Here is a 19,956-nt window from a genome sequence, read left to right as displayed (position 1 = left end):
TCAGCTACAATGTTTGTCATTATATAGGCAATCTGAACAATAATACATTACAGCTCCTGATTACCTCACAGTGATGCAGACTGGGAGTGCCTTACTCCAGGACTCTCCTTCCAGCATTCCCAGTCTGAGAGCATAATTGCTGAATACTGAGGTTCCATTAGAGAAACTCCCAGAGCCATTCTGTGGCATGTATGTCCTCCCTCTCCAAGCCCCTCACCCATCTCTCTCACCCAGAAACTCTTCTGTCAGCTCTCAGAATACTAGGTGAGGGAGCGCATACCTGGAACACTGTTACCTTCCTTCTGCCAGGCAGCATGGGTTCAAACACATACCAGCAGAGGCATTCACACTGACCCAGTGGCCCTATGTCAACTCAAGATTGCTTAGGAAGATACTTAAGTGGTCCTTAAGACCACTAGGTAACCACTTAGTACATTGTAGACATAACAGATTAAATGACCTTCCAAGGAATATGAGTTAACTGTCCCTCGCCCCACTCCCCAACCTTACCTCCTCTACCCCACGACTAACATATTTCCACACAAAAAAGTTCTGCATTAACATGTATCTCACTGTTGTGGCCTCTCCCGTTGCGGGGCACAGGCTCCGGACGCGCAGGCCTAGTGGCCATGGCTCACGGGCCCAGCCGCTCCGCGGCACGTGGGATCCTCCCGGACCGGGGCACGAACCCACGTCCCCTGAATCAGCAGGCGGACTCTCAACCACTGCGCCACCAGGGAAGCCCAAATCCTGTGAGCTTTCTAATGTGGCCAAGTCATTTAATGTCCCTCTTCCTCCATTGCTTTCTCTGCAAAGGAGGAATAGTACAGAACATACGTTTGCCAGCATAGAAGCATCTAGCATCTGTTGTCACAAGAAAGAGCCCTGTGGATAAGTGGAATGGAGTATAGCGTAGTCATTATTTGCTGGTCATTTATTCCCCTTTGCATTTACACTCCCCCTGTGAGGAGGTGCTGTGCAAGGCACACCGCCTTCCATCAGAACATCAGCGTTGAGCTCCCAGAGGTCTGCTCTGCGGTGCTGTGACTTGAGAGAGTTGCTATCCACCTAAATGGTCGGACAGAGGCTCTTGGAAAAAATAGTGTTCAAAATGTTAAGCCTTTTATTGTTCTCAGTGCATTCCTTTTATTTGATAATGTTTATCTTAGTATTTTTTAAATGTGAAGATCACTATATTTCACAAAGATAAAAAGGAAGGCTACAGTTATACTAAATTCCAACTAGCCTAAGGAAGATGATTTTTTTAATGCCTTAATCAAACACTGATTTAAAGGGAAACATTTAATATACAAAAATCTACATATGTCCCTTCTGTAAAAAAAACTATATATATATATATATATATATATATATATATACATACATATATATAAATATATATATCCCATAATCTGCCTAGAACTTTGAGCTTTGAAGGCAGTGCTAAAATTTGAGAAATGGCTTGAGGTTATTGATTCATTCTTCCTTGACAGGTGAAATCATGAAGCAGCACTAACCACAGCAATTATGGCATTAAAATGTCAAGAAATTAGAGGTCAGAATAACAGATAATTTTCTTCTCTATGTCAGATTTAAAATTGACATTCTTTGACAGTTTAGGATCTCTGACTAAGAAAAATATGACAGCTTAACTTATTTTATACTTGTACAGCAGTAATTGATAATAAACTTTATCATGACAGCCTCTGGGCAGAAACATGACAGAACCGTTCTGGTACAAAGCTCTTCGTAATATGTAAACACTAGATCTGTTGGATATTAGATATTATTTAAATTGTCTTAAGTCTTAGTTTTTATCATAATCTTCTAGACACTTTTTTTCATAGATGAGCTCATCTGACTATTTGAGCAGTATTTTTTAAGCATGATACTGAATATCTTTCTTATCCATTCTTACATATTAATAAAAATTATGTGATTTGCTTTATATTTCTACTTACCAAATGATGGCCAAGAACTTCATCCTATGACCTGCTTGGGGAATAAGCTATTCTGGTTTGTTAAGTGTCTGGTCCCATGGTTTTCTAACTCCTTGCTACTCAAATATGGTCCATAGACCAACAGTATCAGCATCACCTGGGAACCTGTTAGAACTTCAGACTCTACTCTCAGGCCTCCCTGACCTAGTAAATCAGCATATGCATTTAAGGAAATCCTTGGGTGACTTGTTTGAGACATTACAGTGTAAGAAGCAATGCTCTACTAAAGGTGTGTTAGAATCATCTGGAAAGCTTTTTTCTTTTTTCTTTTTCCTACAAAAGTAGAGAGAATGATGCAATGAGTCCTCTGGGTGTTCTTATCACCCAGTTTCAAAAATTTTAACTCTTATTTCACCTATATCCTCATCGCCACCCGCCTTTACTATTTTCAGATACACATGCCATATCCATCTAGCCCCATCCACTCTCCATTCCCCCCTCCTCCATCTAGAGTGTATCTCAGAATATCCAGGGAGAGGGTTCAAACAGGTTTATTTTGAAAAAAAATTCTCTAGGAATTTTAAAACAACAGAACACTTACTTAGCTTTAGAGATGATATTCTTCTTACTTCTAAAATAATTTCTTTAAATGTAGAGGACTTTTAATGTGCATTTCCATTTTACTAATTCAAGCTGTAAGGTTTTCTTTCTATTTCGTTTATGCTTTTGAATTTGTTAAAACTTTCAACTCAGTAAAACTTCCAGTAATTATAGGGAAAATTTTAAGGTAGCTTTAAGAAATCTTTATCAGTCATTTTTTTGGATCATTTGTTCTAATCACTTTCCAGAAAACATAAATTTTATCAATTTCTGAGAGTTCCAAAGGCACTAGGAGATTATGCCATAGTTAATTGTTGGTTAGTAGAGATTACAAATTAAATGCCACAACAATTATTTACTGTGCTCTTATGATGAGTGAAAAATATTTTATTCTAAAATTGTTTTTAAAAATTATCACTCTTACCGTCATGGATATAATTACTCAACCTGTCTGCCTCAGAGTATGATTCTGTGGTACCTAGCAGTCAATAAAAGATGGTAGAAAGATGGAAATCAGATAATAGGTTATATCACAGCTCCAACATTATTATTTGAGTGACATAAGTAAGTCACTTTAATGGACCTTTGTTTAACCACCTAAAATATGATAACAGAAATGATATCTACCTCATAGGACTGTATTTGAGGATCATATGAGAAAAGATATGTAAAAATACTTTGTAAAGTATAAAGCACTACCATGGACATTGATATTTACTACCCTAAAACATAATTAAATGAAGTATCTTGGAAGAACTTCTGTTTTAATAATTTATTTCTCTATGTCGTCATATCTATAGTCGACACTGCCAAGTTGAAAAATGTTTTAAATGACTTCTCTTTGACAGTGAAAGGTATACACATAAACCTACCATAAAAGGCTGTTTTGCTGGCAAATTACTAGAACATATGGGCAATGCAACATTTATTTATTTAAACATATATACTCATTTATCTATTTATGCTGGGAATATCAAAACATTAAATACATTTTAATGGTAACAGTAGTCATAAAAATGTGGTATTTTGGGCTTCCCTGGTGGCGCAGTGCTTGAGAGTCCGCCTGCCGATGCAGGAGACGCGGGTTCGTGCCCCGTTTCGGGAGGATCCCACATGCCGCGGAGCGGCTGGGCCCGTGAGCCATGGCCGCTGGGCCTGCGCGTCCGGAGCCTGTGCTCCGCAAATGGGAGAGGCCACAGCAGTGAGAGGCCCGCATAACGCAAGGAAAAAAAAAAAAAAAAAGTGGTATTTTTAGTCTGATTTTCTGTTACTAATATAGGCTATATTTTCTTCATTTATCTCTTTCTTTGATCTGACAGGGATAACAAAGTAGTCCTTTGGATCTGCTATGGTGAAAATATGCCCATAGGAAGTAGAATAGATCACTTCAGTTTTCACTTTATTTTCTTGCTGAAACATTCCTTGCTACTACAGAGAACTGACATGATAGGGCTGTCAAGAACCAAGAAGACAGATGTGTCTTTAACCAAAACATCTGCAATGCTGGCTTTCCTAGAAGATGAACTCATAAAATTCATAAGGAAAAAAATTAACCCACTTTTCATCTTGATGATGTAAATGAAGGTATTTATAGCGACAACATTGATGGCCTCTACAATCACTGCTTATTCTTTCTGTGAATTTGTTACCCCTCTTTCCTTCCCCCATTTCTGACTTCTTTTACCGGTGCCTTGATGCCCAATTGTCTTCAGATGAGGGAGGTTCAGGGTTCTTCTCGTAGGCAATTGTTCTGAGATGTGATGGCAACAAATGATCAACAAAGGGCTGATAAAGATTTCTTAAACCATCTTAATTTTCTCCCCTATAATTAGAAATTTTGCTGAGCTAGAAATGTTAACAAATTCAAAAGCCACATTAAAATAGAAAGAAAAACCCTACATTTTAAATTATCGGAGTGAAAATACACATTAGGTATTATTTAACATTTAAAGAATCATTTTGGAAACAACAAGAATATTATGATCCCTAAAACTAGTAAGAGTATAAGTTCAAATATATCTGTTAATGTGCTTCTCATCCACAGCAATAAGGCATGCATTGAGATGATTCAATGAATAAAGTTTCTGTGTAGAAATTAGTATCAAGGAAATTAATGACACATTTAATTTTGATAAGTGACTGAATCTTTAATTTAGGTTTATCTTTTCTCCTAATTACTGCAATCCTTAGCTAGTCCATGGTCATCAATCATCCATAGAGAAGCATAAATAATTCAGTTAGTCAAAGAGGGATGTGTGTCATTTATGTGAGATATGCTTTTTCCCCTCGTTGTGTTATTTTTATTGTGTGGTGCTGAGAATGCTAATTATTGATTTTCAGAAATTAACAGCAAATGCTTTTACAAGCATCTAAAGTCATATTTTACACAAGGAAGAAGGGTGAAAATTGCAGCCTGCTGTTTGTATAGAAATAGCTGGAAGGGCTTTCCTTATCTTCTGTTAACATAGATTTCAGTTATATTACACAGTTGTTACCTTAGCATCAATTAACAATTATTCAAAACATATTGCATGCTTCAGTTTGTTGAAGTGGATATTACTCAAGCTAAGTACATAAACATTTCAGTTAGATGTTTAGGATTCATTTTTAAGTGTTTTAAACATATTGATAATGAGCCTATTTAAGCCATTTGATCTCAATATAGTATATCTAAATTACTGTTTCCCATTTATGTCAAAATCAAAGAAGAGCATTTTGTTCTGCTAAATACATGCAATACTATTTTTAATTTGAATTTAGTTTAATAAAAGTGTATGATTTTGTTTTGTAATGTTTATGCCAGCACCTGGTGAACCTTTGTCTTGATATCTTCCCGCATACCAACTAAATCTATTTCAGCTTTATTATTTTCTTTCCATAGTCAGACACTCCAAGTGAACTTATTTCATGTAGTGAAGAAAGGTCACCACCTGTACTACTGCTTCTCTCCCTCCCTCCCTCCCCCACCACCACCACCCTCTCCTCAACCTCCTTCCCTCCTCCATTTCCTGAATCAGCCAGCATAGAGTTTGCTTTATATAAATTTATTCATCGAGGGAGAATTTGGCAGGGATATTGTACTGTTTCCTCTCACATATCATTAAGCATTTCTGGGCTGAGTCTTCTACTAAGTACTATTGAATGATCAACCCAAAAGTGGGCCAAGAACCAAAAACCTGGAAACATCCTTAAGATATCATCTGCTAAAACCCTTGCTTCCAGGTAGGTCAGTCTCTAAATCATCCAGAACAGAGTGTTTTAGTTTCTTTTTTTCTTTTTTTGAGGATTAACAAGTATAGACTGTAAAAAGACTCCATGGCCTCCCCCAAGAAGCTTATGACAGTGTTTATCCCCCAGATATTCTAAATCCTCTACGAAAATGTCTCTGGCTTAGATGTAATCACCTTTTGGTCAGTCCTACCTGGAAATGAAGGAAAAGCTAACCAGCATTTTTCTTATATATTATACCTAATACCAATCCTAGTTGTGTCAGTCAGGATCTCAGCACATTACCCTTTCAAAGGGATAATGAAGACCCCCAAAAAGGTATCCAAATGGTCAAGAAGAACAGGGAAAGATTCTCAACATCACTAATCATTAGGGAAATGCAAATCAAAACCCTAGTGAGGTACCACCTCACACCCATTAGGTTGGATACTGTCAAACAAACAAACAGACAGTAGCAAGTGTTGGCAAGGATGTGGAGAAATTGGAACCCTTGTACACTACTGTAAGAATGTAAAATGGTGCAGCCTCTCTGGAAAACAGTATGGAGGTTCCTCAAAAACTTAAAAAGAGACCTACCATACGATCTAGCAATTTCACTCCTGGTTATATATGCAGAAGAATTGAAAGCAAGATTTCAAAGAAATATTTGTACACCCATGTTCACAGCAGCATTATTCACAATAGCCAAAGGGTAGAAGCAACCCAAGGGTCCATCAGCAGATGAATGGATAAAAAAATATGGCATGAACAGATAGTGGAATATTATTTCACCTTAAAAAGGAAGGAAATTCTCTCATACGCTGTAACAGGGATGAACCTTGAGGATGTTATGCTAAGTGAAATAAGCCTGTCACAACAAGACAAATTACTGTATGATTCCAGGTACCTAGAATAGTCAAAATCATAGAGACAGAAAGTAGAAGGGTAGTTTCTGGGGGCTGGGGGAAGGTGAAATGAGCAGTTGTCTAATGGGTACAGAGTTTCAGTTTTTCAAGATAAAGAGAGTTCTAGAGATTGGTTGCACAATAATATGAAGGTATTTAGCACTACTGAACTGTACACTTAAAAATGGTTAAGATGGTAAATTTTACATTGTAAAATTTTATGTGATAAATATTACCAAAATTTTATCAAATTTTAAAGGGATAATGAAGAGTTTAATAATAGTCCTATTTACAAAAATACGGGGCAAGATAAAGTGAATGACCAAGAGAAGGCGAAGCCTCCAGGGGTTAACATCTAGGTACCGCACCTAGGCCTGAGGGTATAAGGGCAGGGGGCTATTGCCAGAGCCTGGCAGGAGAAGTAACCGTAGGTGGGTGGTCACCCATCAGGATCTGTGGCGTCAGGTAGAGAAATGCAACCCAGCCACTGCCAAACTATACTTGGCAATGAGGGAACATATAATAAATACTTCACCTTCCTATTTTTTGTCCTGACTTCTCAGTGGCTAAACCCAGTGGGAAGCCAGAGAGCAAGGGAGTACCAGTGATGCAGTCCCTGGAGACCATCTCCCAGGGGCAAGGATGCTGATCCAGCTCACTTCTCTGTTCCCCTGAGTTAATCACCACTCTAGGAGGAGCAGACTTATATAAGGCATCCAGGGGAGGAAAACCACTACCTGCTACATTAAAATACATGTACTTTTTCTACCTGACCTGACTTATTTTTAAGTAGAAAAATTGAGTGAGCTTGCCACCACTGGCACTGACCTAATATTTTTTTTAAATGTTCTAGACAGAGCTTTTTCTATCTATAGGATATAGTGCTTGTTTTTTCACATTCATTTGTTAAGTCAATTATGTAATATCCTTATAATTCATCATTCCAAGGAGGAAATAGGAATCAGCAGGAGGATGTCTCCTCTCTTTTTTAAATTTTTTTAAAAATTTTTATACCAAAAGAATAAAACCAAGCACTGAGGCAGATAAATGAGCAAACTAGAAACCCCCTTCCTCAAATATCATCTAACATAGTCTGATAGTTAAAGCAAATGTGGTTCTTTTTTACTTGAGTCACCAAATATTTGTTTAAATATTCTCATAATTTTGCTAGTGTAGGCTTAGCCTTAATGCAGTCAATTGTTAAAACAAAGGAAACATCTTGGTTCTTTTATTTTGTAGTTTCTATGAAAAGCTAGAAGCAGATGAATATAAAATAGCATTTTAATTTTTTATATAGTTAAATGTTTATAAGGCAAGAAATAATAAAGTTCAGGTAGCATTTGCTTGATTTATTTTGCTCCTGCTTTTCCAGCATTAAACAGTAATGCTTTATATGATCTCGTTTTATTACAATAATAAACCAGAAGCAAAAGCTTATCACTTAAAATACATTCTGCTATTAAGCAATCTTTCTTTTTATTATTTCAGACTTCTCAAGATTCCATATTTTTTCCTATTTGATATAGAATTGGTAGAATTGGAGGTAGAACAGAAGTGATAAAAATCACATATATTTTTAACTGTATGTCAAAGTTGTATTTTCTGGTCAAAAAAAAAAAAAAGAATATCCACTCTCAAGCGTTAAAGTAAAATCATTCTAAGTAAGAGCTGTACACTGAGATACACACAGTACTAAGGAAATTTTTTGAAAATCTTTCTGTGTATTCCCAAGCTTTTACTATTTTTTTCTTCAATTTTCTGAAACTTGTCGATAATTGACTGGTAATTTGGACATAGTCTGATACTTTGCATTCTGGATAGCATAGCCTATAGTACTTTATAAAATGCTGGTTTTTTGGAAAACCGTTTAAAAGATTGTACAGACCAAGAGAATTGGATGAAATAGGTCATTTGACAGCCTACCTTATTAACTTCCTCACACTGTCTCTCTCATGGCACTTAGACCTGATGACATTTCATCTGAAAAGCAATACTAAATTACATTTGCAAAAAAAGACTAGAAGTTGTAAAGATTCTATGGGAGAAAAATATATCTGGACTAAATTCACCTGCATTGAGGAAAAGAGGACGTTAATCAAGTTTTTAGCTAGTGCATACCAGGGAAGGTGTAAATAGATAACTAGTCTAACACAGAGGGAAGGAGAAAGCACACTTGTTCACCTCATTTCTGTCTTTTAGAATATTTTGAATTTATCATTAATTTGAACATCGTTCTAAACTATGACTTAGCTGTCACCACATTTACTTTACCTTGGCTGTGAAGTCTTTTGTATTAATAGGCATACATATAACACACATACACCACAGCATGTTCACTTCCTTTTCTGAGAATTTAATCCCAAACTTGTATCTTTGTTCATAGAGGAGGTAGAACTTTCTTGGGAGGGAAGGTAAGAAGGGGGGGAAAAAAAACAATTAAACAAGAGGTACAGCAGGTCAAACGAATAAGGCGTATGTCAGAGCCATTGCGAACACATATGGCCCATTTGTGCAAATTTTAAAAGCCACCCTCTTTAGAAGGATATTTACAAAAGGTGCTCCTTCCTCTGGCAATTAGGGTTGATTCTATCACTCATTTGTCCCCCAACTGGGCACCTTTGTACGTGACATCAATGACACAGCCATACACAGTGCCCCTGACCTGTGGGGAAGATGAAAAACTAGAGAGAGCTCCTTGAGAATAAGTGAGAAAAAGGAGAGCTGAATGAAGGTGTGGGTAATTTTGTAGCTTGGCATGTGGGTCCTGGAGGATTTTTCAAAGTGAGCCTAACAAGGCTAAGGAAGGGGACAATCAGAAGGTAGGGAAGGGACAAGAGGGAAACTGTCCCTAATGGGAACTTTCCCCAGTAGGAGCTTCATATTACATATAAGCAGGTGAAACTGAGTTGTGTGTCATATATGTGTATGAAATCTGAAAATCACATGTACAGTTCAAATTTGCTTATATTGTTCTCCTAAGCATAATTCAGTTCACATTTTCTTCACTTCTCTGCCTTCCCCTGCAGAATTCTGTGTTTTGGAACTCCCTCCAAGGTGTTAAAAAAAAAATCTTTTTTTTTTCCCTCTAATTTTATAAACTACCTATTTCTTTTCCTTTTTTAAAAATTGAAGTATAGTTGATTTATAATGTTGTATTAGTTTCAGGTATATAGCAAAGTGATCCAGTTATATATACATGTATATATTTTTTCAGATTCTTTTCCATTATAGGTTATAAGATACTGAATGTAGTTCCCTGTGCTATACAGTAGGGCCTGTTGTTTATCTATTTTATATGTAGTAGTGTGTATCTGTCAATCCCAAACTCCTAATTTATCCCTCCCTCCCTTCACCTACCTATTTCTTGACAGATTTTAGCTGGGAAGAAAAATAAATGCTAAATACATGATGAGAGCTTTAATTAAACATTCACAGAATAATTTTTATAGGAATAAGCAAGAATCGACACAACAATTAAAATTTAAATCTCTTGACTAACTTTCTCTCTGAAAAATTCCTGGTGGAGAAGTAAAGTGGTATTCTTTATATAATTATCAGACACAAATGAGTTTGACATGTAAGAGTTTCAGCATATCAGTGCCCTAAAAGTCCACATAGTCTAAATCATTGCTCTATTTACAGCTTGACCTTTGCATTCTGCGTTCACAAATGCTTACAAATACTCAAAATCAGCACAACCACTTTGGAGAACAATTTAGCAGTAAAACTAAACATTCCTACCCTATAACTCAGCAACCCCATACCTAGGTATACACCCAGCAGAAGTAACTACTCACCTCCCTCGAAAGACATGTACAAGTATTTTCTAAGCAATTTTATTCATAATAACCTGGAACTGTTAACAATCCAAATGTCCATCAACAGGAGAATTGATATACTGTGGAAGATTAATACAATGGAATACTAAATAGCAAAAAAAAAAAAAAAAACTATTGACACACAACAACAAGGAAGTATGTCACAGACTTTATGTTAACCCAAAAAAGAAGGGTAGACACAAAAATATATATCTTACGATTCCATTCATCAGAAGTTCAAGAACAGAAAAAATAGTCAGTGATGATAAACATCAAAATAGTGATCAGCTTGGCAGATGTTGAGGAGTGGGAATAATTGGCTGGGAGGGGAAAGAGGGAATCTATATACTCCCATGTAGCTGCTGCCCAGATCAAGATATGGAACCTGCCCATTTCATTCCAAAGCCCTCTGTCTTGATCTGGGTGGTGGTTATAAGGGGGAGAAAATACACACACACACACACACACACACACACACACACACACACACACATTCATCAACCTATACACCTAAGATTAGTGTACTTTATGAATTTGTCTTCCTTGAACCTCAAAAAAATATAAATAGATAGCAAGTTCAGCAATCGCAAAGGCCTAATGTTTATTATTTAAGTATAAGCAGATCCATATTTTCATAAAAAAAAGAAAAAAAAAAAAAAAAAACTATTGACACACAACAACAAGGAAGTATGTCACAGACTTTATGTTAACCCAAAAAAGAAGGGTAGACACAAAAATATATATCTTACGATTCCATTCATCAGAAGTTCAAGAACAGAAAAAATAGTCAGTGATGATAAACATCAAAATAGTGATCAGCTTGGCAGATGTTGAGGAGTGGGAATAATTGGCTGGGAGGGGAAAGAGGGAATCTATATACTCCCATGTAGCTGCTGCCCAGATCAAGATATGGAACCTGCCCATTTCATTCCAAAGCCCTCTGTCTTGATCTGGGTGGTGGTTATAAGGGGGAGAAAATACACACACACACACACACACACACACACACACACACACACACACATTCATCAACCTATACACCTAAGATTAGTGTACTTTATGAATTTGTCTTCCTTGAACCTCAAAAAAATATAAATAGATAGCAAGTTCAGCAATCGCAAAGGCCTAATGTTTATTATTTAAGTATAAGCAGATCCATATTTTCATGTTATCCCACCAAAGAGCTGTCCACCAATGCATACGTAGTCTTTCCTTTTATAAATCAGCAAAGGTTTTGTCAGTCACATGTTTTAAAATCTAGTGTTTAAAGCCTATTACTTACGTTAGATTTGTATGAAATATGTAAGACTTATCATATCGGTGACTATTATATGTAAAAAGTTACTGTAACTTTTGGATTCTAAGATGTACATCATTGTTGTATCTCAAAATCCAAATCACAGTGTGTCTTACCTTCAACGGTGCATCATCGTTTAATTGGCATCATTCTGTACTTCTTCATCGTATATAAAATGATGCTTCAATAATGGATAACATCTTAGATTCAATGAAGCGAGTTAGGTTTACAGACTTATTTCCCAAGGTTTACAACTCATGAGCTCCCACATACAATGTTAGTTCATCCTTTCTTCACTGGAAAGTGCAATAGATACATAAAGCAATAGATTTCTTGTAACTCAAACTAAAGCTTTGGTATTAAATTTTAAAAGGATTCACAAATGCTGATGTCCATAGAGGTCAGACAGGGAATAAACTAGTGAAGCTGGCCAGATGGCAGTGCATGCATGGGTCACATGAGTGGTGGGTGTTAAAAAAGAGTCTGTGCTCCTGACGAGTGTTGCCATGAAGGAATGCTAATGAGGTAATGTCAGATCTTCTGAATTTTTCTGAGAGAAGCCAGAAAATCCAAATTACTGTATGAAATTTCCCAACTTATAAACGTTGGCTCAAGTAGAAACCGTATCTGTGAGCTGAATCTAGCCCATGGGATGCCATTGTGTGACATCTGGCTGAATGTAAGCCGCTATGGCATCCTGGCTAGAATGTAACCTCTATGAGAGCAGGAATCTCTATCTGTTTCGTTTGATGAGTATCAGAGATCTCTAGAAGGGTACTAGTACTAGTAGGTACTCAATAAATATATGTTTTATGAATAACATTAAGTCTCTCTGACCCATGCAGAACAATATAGAGAGAAATAGAAATACGTAGAATTTTCTAAGATACCATTTCTGATAATATAGAAAGAATCCACCTTATAATTAACTGTAAGTAGTTGTTTAGGTTTTTTTACTTGATATATTTGGAAAAATTGTATTAATGGAAAAATTCCACTATATGACAAAAAATTCCATATAGCAAAAACTCGTTTTATGGTGTTATCCAGCTAATTTCTACTTAACCGTCAAACCTTAGCTCATGTTCTTTTTCTGGAAGTCCCTTTCCTAACAGCCCTGCTCTTCCTCCCCCATTCTCCACCTGAGTTTCATTCCATTACTCCTCCGGGCTCCCTGGCCCTCTGGGCTGGCCTCCCCCATGGTCCTACCTGCCATGTGCCCTGATGTCCTCATCTCATGTCCTTATGGGCTGAAAACTTCTGGAGGGCAGTCTGCTGTCTGATTTTATATCCCTTGGTGTGAAGTAAATATTCAACAAATGTTCGTTAACTGAATTGTTTTTGTGGTATTGAATTGTAAGAGAAAAGAACTCTGAAGTTTTCTCTGCTACTGTGCTTTTCTCTTTTCGGGCTACCTTTCAGTTTTGCCCAAATGCCCTACCATTTCCCCACTTCTGTATTCAAACATTTTTTGACTCTGTAGGACGAAATCACAGCCCTGACCTACAGAGATTCACAGTCTGAGCAAACAGACACACTTAAGGAATTATGTGTTGAATTCCATGATAAAGGGGAAAATATGCTGTGAGAATATGGAGGACATTGATTATGATTTAGGAAGGATTTCTGGGAAGGATTTAGAACGCTGCCCAAGGTTAGCATGAAGGGAGGCATTTTCTCCTCCATCATAACAACTACTCAGTTGCTGTGCGTCATAGGTTGCAGAATGGGTTATGTATATCTCCGGGCACACGCCCATACAAAGTACCTCCTTTTTTTTTTTAATTTCTGAAAGGATTTAATATGTTTAAAGAAACGAAATAGGCAATCAAAAATATGAGCTGGTAACAGAGAGATGAAGCCATAAAAATTTATCAGTGTTTTTTTTTCCTTTTCTGCTCTACAGTAGTTTTATTTGTATCTCTGTTCAAAGCCCAGCCTCACCATGGAAAACAATGTCTTTCTCCTTGTCAGCATCACTTTTTAAAAAATTCAAAGTCTTCAAACATATACAAAAGTAGAGAGAATAATATAACCAATAGTAATATAACAAATATCCATTTGCCCAATAACAATAGTCAGCAGTAGTACCTCCCTTCTTGATGAAAAAGAAGACATTGGTGACTTCCTAAAAGTGAGGGAGCACAGAAAGCATATGACAGGGGGAACCAGTCAGGAAAGCCAGTAGGTGCTCACTTCCCGTTCAAACATCTTACTAGACTTAGGGGAGACGGCATGCTTTTCCAGGATTGGAAAGACCTGTGCAATTTAAAATCAGAGGGCAAGGAGTTATTAGAAAGCAGGACTACACAATAGCTAAAAGATAAATACTGGAATAAGAACCTTTAGGTAGATCACAGGAAGAGAGATTCAGTTTAGTCTTAAAATAAATAAATGTTGAATGTTGGGAATCGATTGTCTTAATGCAAGGGTGAGATTGAGCACAACTTGAAATGTACCCTGACGCAATTTGAGAGCCATTTAAATATGTATGTGTGTGTGTATTGTGCCTCAGTCCAAAAGGATCAGAGGCAGGACCTCCTGAAGAGAACCGTACAGAAGATTTCTGGAAATTAAGTCTGTTTCAGAACATTTTTTTTAATGTAATTTTGATATTTCCCTTCCAGAAAAAAAAGTCAAGCAAAACATGTTTGTTGATTCATTCTTTCCGTGAACATTTAAAGGCTAACTACTAAATGCAAGGCACTGATGTAGAGATTTAAATGTGTTTGATTTTACTTCTGTCTCCCTACCCCCAACCTGGTCCTCTATCTGGAGGAGGAAAAACACAAGCAATGGTATCTATTGCTAGAGAGATTTAGTTCATGATACATTAAGCTAGGTATTGGACATTTTCTAACTAGGGCAGCTTTAACAATACAATGAGTACTTTTTTTGATTTTCAAATAATTCTCAAGAGTTTATTGTTCAGAATGTGAACCTAACCAGAAATGGTCTCTCCCCCCTTTCTAATCTTAAATCTTGCATTGGGGAGATAAAGTATGATGGTATCTATGTGAGTACAATTTAGTGAAATAGTCACATTTCGCATATGAGTGGACACATGCAAATAAATGTATACGTTAAAACTGGACAGCACGTAAAGAGATTTAATAACTCGTCATGTTGCCTCTACAAGTAAAAGAACCAAAGCTCCATTTATGCAATTGTTAAAATATGGCAGATAATGATGCATTCATGTTTAATATTGCTAATAAATTTGAAAATTCACATTTTTATTGATAAACATTTTCTTGAAATGTAGTCTAGGAGGACAGCTTATTAAATTTAAAGACTTTATAAATGAGAATTGTAGATAGTGACGGGATTAGTAGCAGTGCTGTGTCAAGAGCCACCTACCACCTTACCTGACTCCCAAGCACTCAGCAATGACTTTCGAATTTCACTATTATGTGCAACCACAGTGCACACAATTTTAGGGTGAAAATTAGCATGGTAACAGAGTAATAATCATAGTAAATATTGTGCTTCTCCTTGTTGACTTAAATTACATACTTACAATATTTCAGAAAAATATTTCTGTTAGTCTAGCTTAATATATTGAAATTTTTCCCTGTAGAATTTATGTATAGAAGAAATACTTAAATCTCTTATAAGAGTATCTCTTTAACATACACACAAAAAAGGCATATTTTACACTCCAGACAGTCTGAGATCTAGAATTAGTTTTATCTATTGGAAGTCACAAATCTCATTAATATTTCCATCTGCATAGGTTTTAATGACATATTGCATAGGTCAGGATGCCCCAAGAATTATTTCCTCTTTGGATTAGTTCTTTCTAAATTTTCAGGAAATTTTTGAGAGAAATGAATTCATACCTTATAAATAATATTCCAGGATTCATCTTAGAATAGCATAGCACACTAAAATGTATTTTTTGTAGTGAAAGTCTTACCATATTTGATTATTATACGAAAGTCTTAATGTTCTTTCTACTGATCACCCTCTGAATTGATTAGAACACATGATTATTTGATTTTATTTTGTATCCTTAGTGGACTTTATGTCTCATTCTTTTTCTTCCCATTAAGATTCCAGAAGCTTATTTCATTAGAGACCCCCATACGTTCCTTCTTACAAAGGACTTTATTAAGGTATATGTGTTGTATTTAGTGTTCAGGGTGTTCTTTGGTCTCTAGCTGCATGCATGCACTCACAGGATAACATTTCCACATTTAACCCCTGCTTCTAAATAAGAATAGTGACTTGGTTAATGGAAGCATGTTTGGAAGGAGAAGCAAAGCTTGTCTACAAAATACTAACACTTGGATGATTTTGCACCCTGTGAGAAGAGCACCCGGTGAATATTCTGGACTTTTTTTCATGGCTGACTTGGGATACACTTGCGTTGTCAAAGAGTGTGTTGACCTCTCTCGTTGATGCATATTGATTATGACAATTACTGTCCTTCCCCTGCAGGCCATGGAGGCACAGATACAGAACTTTGGACAAACGCCATCTCAGTTGCTTATTGAGCCACATCCGCCTCGGAGCTCTGCCATGCACCTGGTAAGACATAGCAGCTTGCAGAACATTTTGGACCTGAGTATAGATCAAATAAAACAGTGATTTTTAGCAGCATTTTAAAAGGCTCCTCACCATTGGCTAACTCTTCAGCCTCAGTATTTACTGATTATCCGAGGGAGAAACAGAGAAAGGAGTAGAGTTCTTACCTTTAAGTTTGGCTTCAACTAGCCCACTTTTGGATTCACAAAAATAGCCATCCTCTCTGACTATCTATGCATTTACATAAACTCCTTCGTACACATACAGGCTTACAGACATGCGCCAGCACCAAAATTAGATTACATTTATAAATTAGAATGTAAATATAATATAAACACAATATGATGCTGCCCAATTTAATCTTTTTGGGCAAAGGTGGGGTAGGGGAAGTACTTCATCTTAAGAAAAGGAAAGAAATATAATTTACAGCCACTTCAGGGAGGCTGTAGAGAAGAGGGGTTAAGAATAAGGGAAGCAGCCGCATAGCACAGGGAGGTCAGCTCGGCGCTTTGTGACCGCCTGGAGGGGTGTGATAGGGAGGGTGGGAGGGAGGGAGACGCAAGAGGGAAGAGATATGGGGGCACATATATATGTATAACTGATTCACTTTGTTATAAAGCAGAAACTAACACACCATTGTAAAGCAATTATACTCAAATAAAGATGTAAAAAAAAAAAAAATAGAATAAGGGCCTCAGAGCCAGACTTGTGTCAAACACCGTCTCTTGCCATGAACTAATGAATGAATTGGACAAGGTATTTAAACTCTCTGTTTACATTTCAGCATCTGTAACTGGGGGTAAAAATAGTACCAACCCTGAAAATGTAATGACTCAATACTGAATATTGCACTTAGACCAGCCCCTGGCATACAAGTGCTCAGTAAATGGTAGCTAGTGTCAGCAGCCACAGCAGCTACTTACATTAAGAGGTTTATTCTCATTTTTCAAAGGAAAGGGTAATATTCTTTTCATTTTAATCTGAGTTTTAAAAATCAGTTTTCATAACAAAACAGTCCTTCTTTTCAGTTTTTAGCAAATGGTGAACATTCCCCTCTTTATCTAATTTGAAGAAGGTAAAATTTTTTCCAAGAAACTACTTTAGAATTCACTTTTTAACTGTGATTTTCCACTAAGTTTTTACAAAAAAAAAAAAAAAAAAAGTTTGAAGGTAAAAGCGTGTTTGCAAAATGAATTACAGTTCATCAGTGTTTCTAAACCGTTATCAAGGCACCAGACACCCTAGTATTGGAAGAAAATGCTCCTGAACATCGAGCATTATACATGTGTATATTATTACACATAATATATGTGTAAACAAATCTATCAGTTGTTATTTCCTGACGGAAGTATTGTTCACACCTTTCATTTATTCTATCAGTTACTTAACAAGTTAGTATTGAGCCCCTTCTGTGTGCCAGGCACGACCTTAAGCACTGGTGACACAGAGGTGATACACCCTCTACACCTTCAAGGAATTGATAGTCGAACACCTACTGAAACACATAAATGAATGTGTGTGTTTGAAAACATTTCTTTTACTCTGCAATAACTCATTTCAGCCCCCTTGATTAGTCACTAATGAACTGTGCTGCTTGAAGTGGGTCCTCGCATGCAGCCAAGCAAAGAGGCTTTCACCACATGCGCTGCTCCCATCCCAACACCCAGACACAGTGTAGATGTGGAGCCTCCACACCTGAGATGAAGCGTTTTTAATAAACTGTCCAAGAGAATATCTCTCACACTTTATTTTATGAAATGCTTTGGCAGAAGAGTTGTATTCCCCTGTTAGTTTTCTCTGTTTAATAATGATAATAAAAATATTTATCCTGGAGAAATGCCCAGTCAGAACTCATTACTTTCCTAGGGGAAATTGTTAGAGACTAAATTGGCATGGAACTGTTTATAAAGAAAATAAGCTTTTTAAGTTTGTGTAGCAGAGGATTCATATATATGTGTATATATAATAGTGAACAATTACAAAACATGCATGAAAGCTAAATAATGGTTATTCCCAGCATCCCTATTTTGTGTCTTTTATGTAATAATGTTTATAGTATTTTATAGTACTAAATAGTAGTTCTTATAGTGTCTACTTTCTATCAAGTCATATGCTAGATGATTGAGAAACAAAGATTAAAAAAGAAAAGTGAGTGTTATCCCTCAGGAAGCTCACCATCCAGCAGGGGAAGGAGACCATAGTCATCAGAGCCACAGCAGAAATGCACACACAGCGCTGACAAGGGAGGCTGTGATATTTCAATTATTTAGACTGTAGCCATGACCCCAGATCAACCAGGTAAAAAATGAAAGAATCAGTTCACTGCATATTTCATGTAAACAGTGTCAATAACTGACTTGACTGATTTTTCCACCAAACTGATGTTGTAACTGCACTGAATAATTACGCTCCATCATGTGGACGTATCTCCAACTCCTCATATCGTCTGGCGGTACCTAAATTGCAGCTGGTCTTTAATAAGCGGGTGTCCTCTCGGAGACTTCGAGGAGTCCCTGCTCGCTTCTCTGTGCCACCCTCTCAGACCAGAGTGCCGACTGCTTGGCTCTTGGTTTGTGCTCTTGCTAGCCTGTGTTAATTTCCTTCTCCCCCGAGCTTTCACTAACTGTGTCATTCCTTTTGTTTTCTTTGCTCTCTTCCCTTTCTATTCAACAGTGTTTCCTTCCACAGAGTCCACTCATGTTTAAAGATCAGATGCAGCAGGATGTGATCATGGTGCTGAAGTTTCCATCAAATTCTCCAGTAACGCATGTGGCAGCCAACACGCTCCCCCACCTGACCATCCCTGCGGTGGTGACCGTGACCTGCAGCAGACTGTTTGCAGTGAACCGATGGCACAACACAGTGGGTATGTGTACCTAAGGGAGCCCCTTACTAACGGGTTCTTAGAAGCTGCGCTTCAGGTAGGGTAGGGTAGGCGTGCTGCGGGCTAGCAAGGGTGCCAGATGAGCTGCAGAAAGCGGCAGAGTACGTAATTGTCGAACCTAACTGATTAACTCTTGTCTGTCTTATTCACTGCTGCTGTCTTTTAGTGCTGCACAGAATGCTTGGCTGATGGTTAAGTATCCAATAAGTATGTGACAAATTGAAGCAGTCCTGCAGATAATTCAGGTCCTCCCACCCTGCCCCCCCCCAGGAGAAAAAAAAAACAACACATTTATCCCATATTAAACAAAAGTGATTTTGAATCTAGATTTTCTAGTTGATGGTTTCAAATCCTCTTTCTTCCACTTCATTAATTCATTTAGGAAATATCTGAATGACCACTTTGTGTCAGTGGTCCTGGGCACTGGGAGTACAACAGTGAACAAGACGAACAGCAGGGCTCTCTCTGTGGAGCTTAGAGTCTTTGAGAAAAGACAAAATCTAAATTGTTCAGTGATTTCACGTGTGTTTTCTCCAAACTCATTCCTGAAATTTCCAGCCAGTATATCTTGAAGTGATATAATTCTGTCATAAAAATTAGACATATTGATACTTATCTAGCCAGGACAGGAATGGATGTGACTAATTGATTTAGCTGGCCCAGTTCATCACTTAAGATCTCCCTGGAAGCCCAAGGATTCCCATGTCTCTAAGACTGAATGATGAGACACGCCGAATTCACCTGAATCTTTCTATTCTACTGACGTCTGCATCAC

At 37.2% G+C, this 19,956-nt stretch overlaps 1 protein-coding gene across 1 annotated transcript in view; it reads left to right on the top strand.

Annotated features, from left to right (window-relative positions):
• The window catches only part of NBEA (neurobeachin), a 640,668-nt gene that overhangs the window by 602,538 nt on the left and 18,174 nt on the right, over positions 1–19,956 (top strand). The window contains 2 exon segments of the mRNA XM_007464249.1: positions 16,211–16,300; positions 18,971–19,163. Coding sequence (XP_007464311.1) covers positions 16,211–16,300; positions 18,971–19,163 — 283 coding nt within the window.

The sequence above is a fragment of the Lipotes vexillifer genome, unplaced genomic scaffold (assembly GCF_000442215.2).
Source record: "Lipotes vexillifer unplaced genomic scaffold, Lipotes_vexillifer_v1.1 scaffold120, whole genome shotgun sequence".
NCBI lineage: Eukaryota > Metazoa > Chordata > Mammalia > Artiodactyla > Lipotidae > Lipotes > Lipotes vexillifer.
Note: the sequence above shows the minus strand (reverse complement) of the source record. Positions and strands in the feature narration are given on the sequence as shown.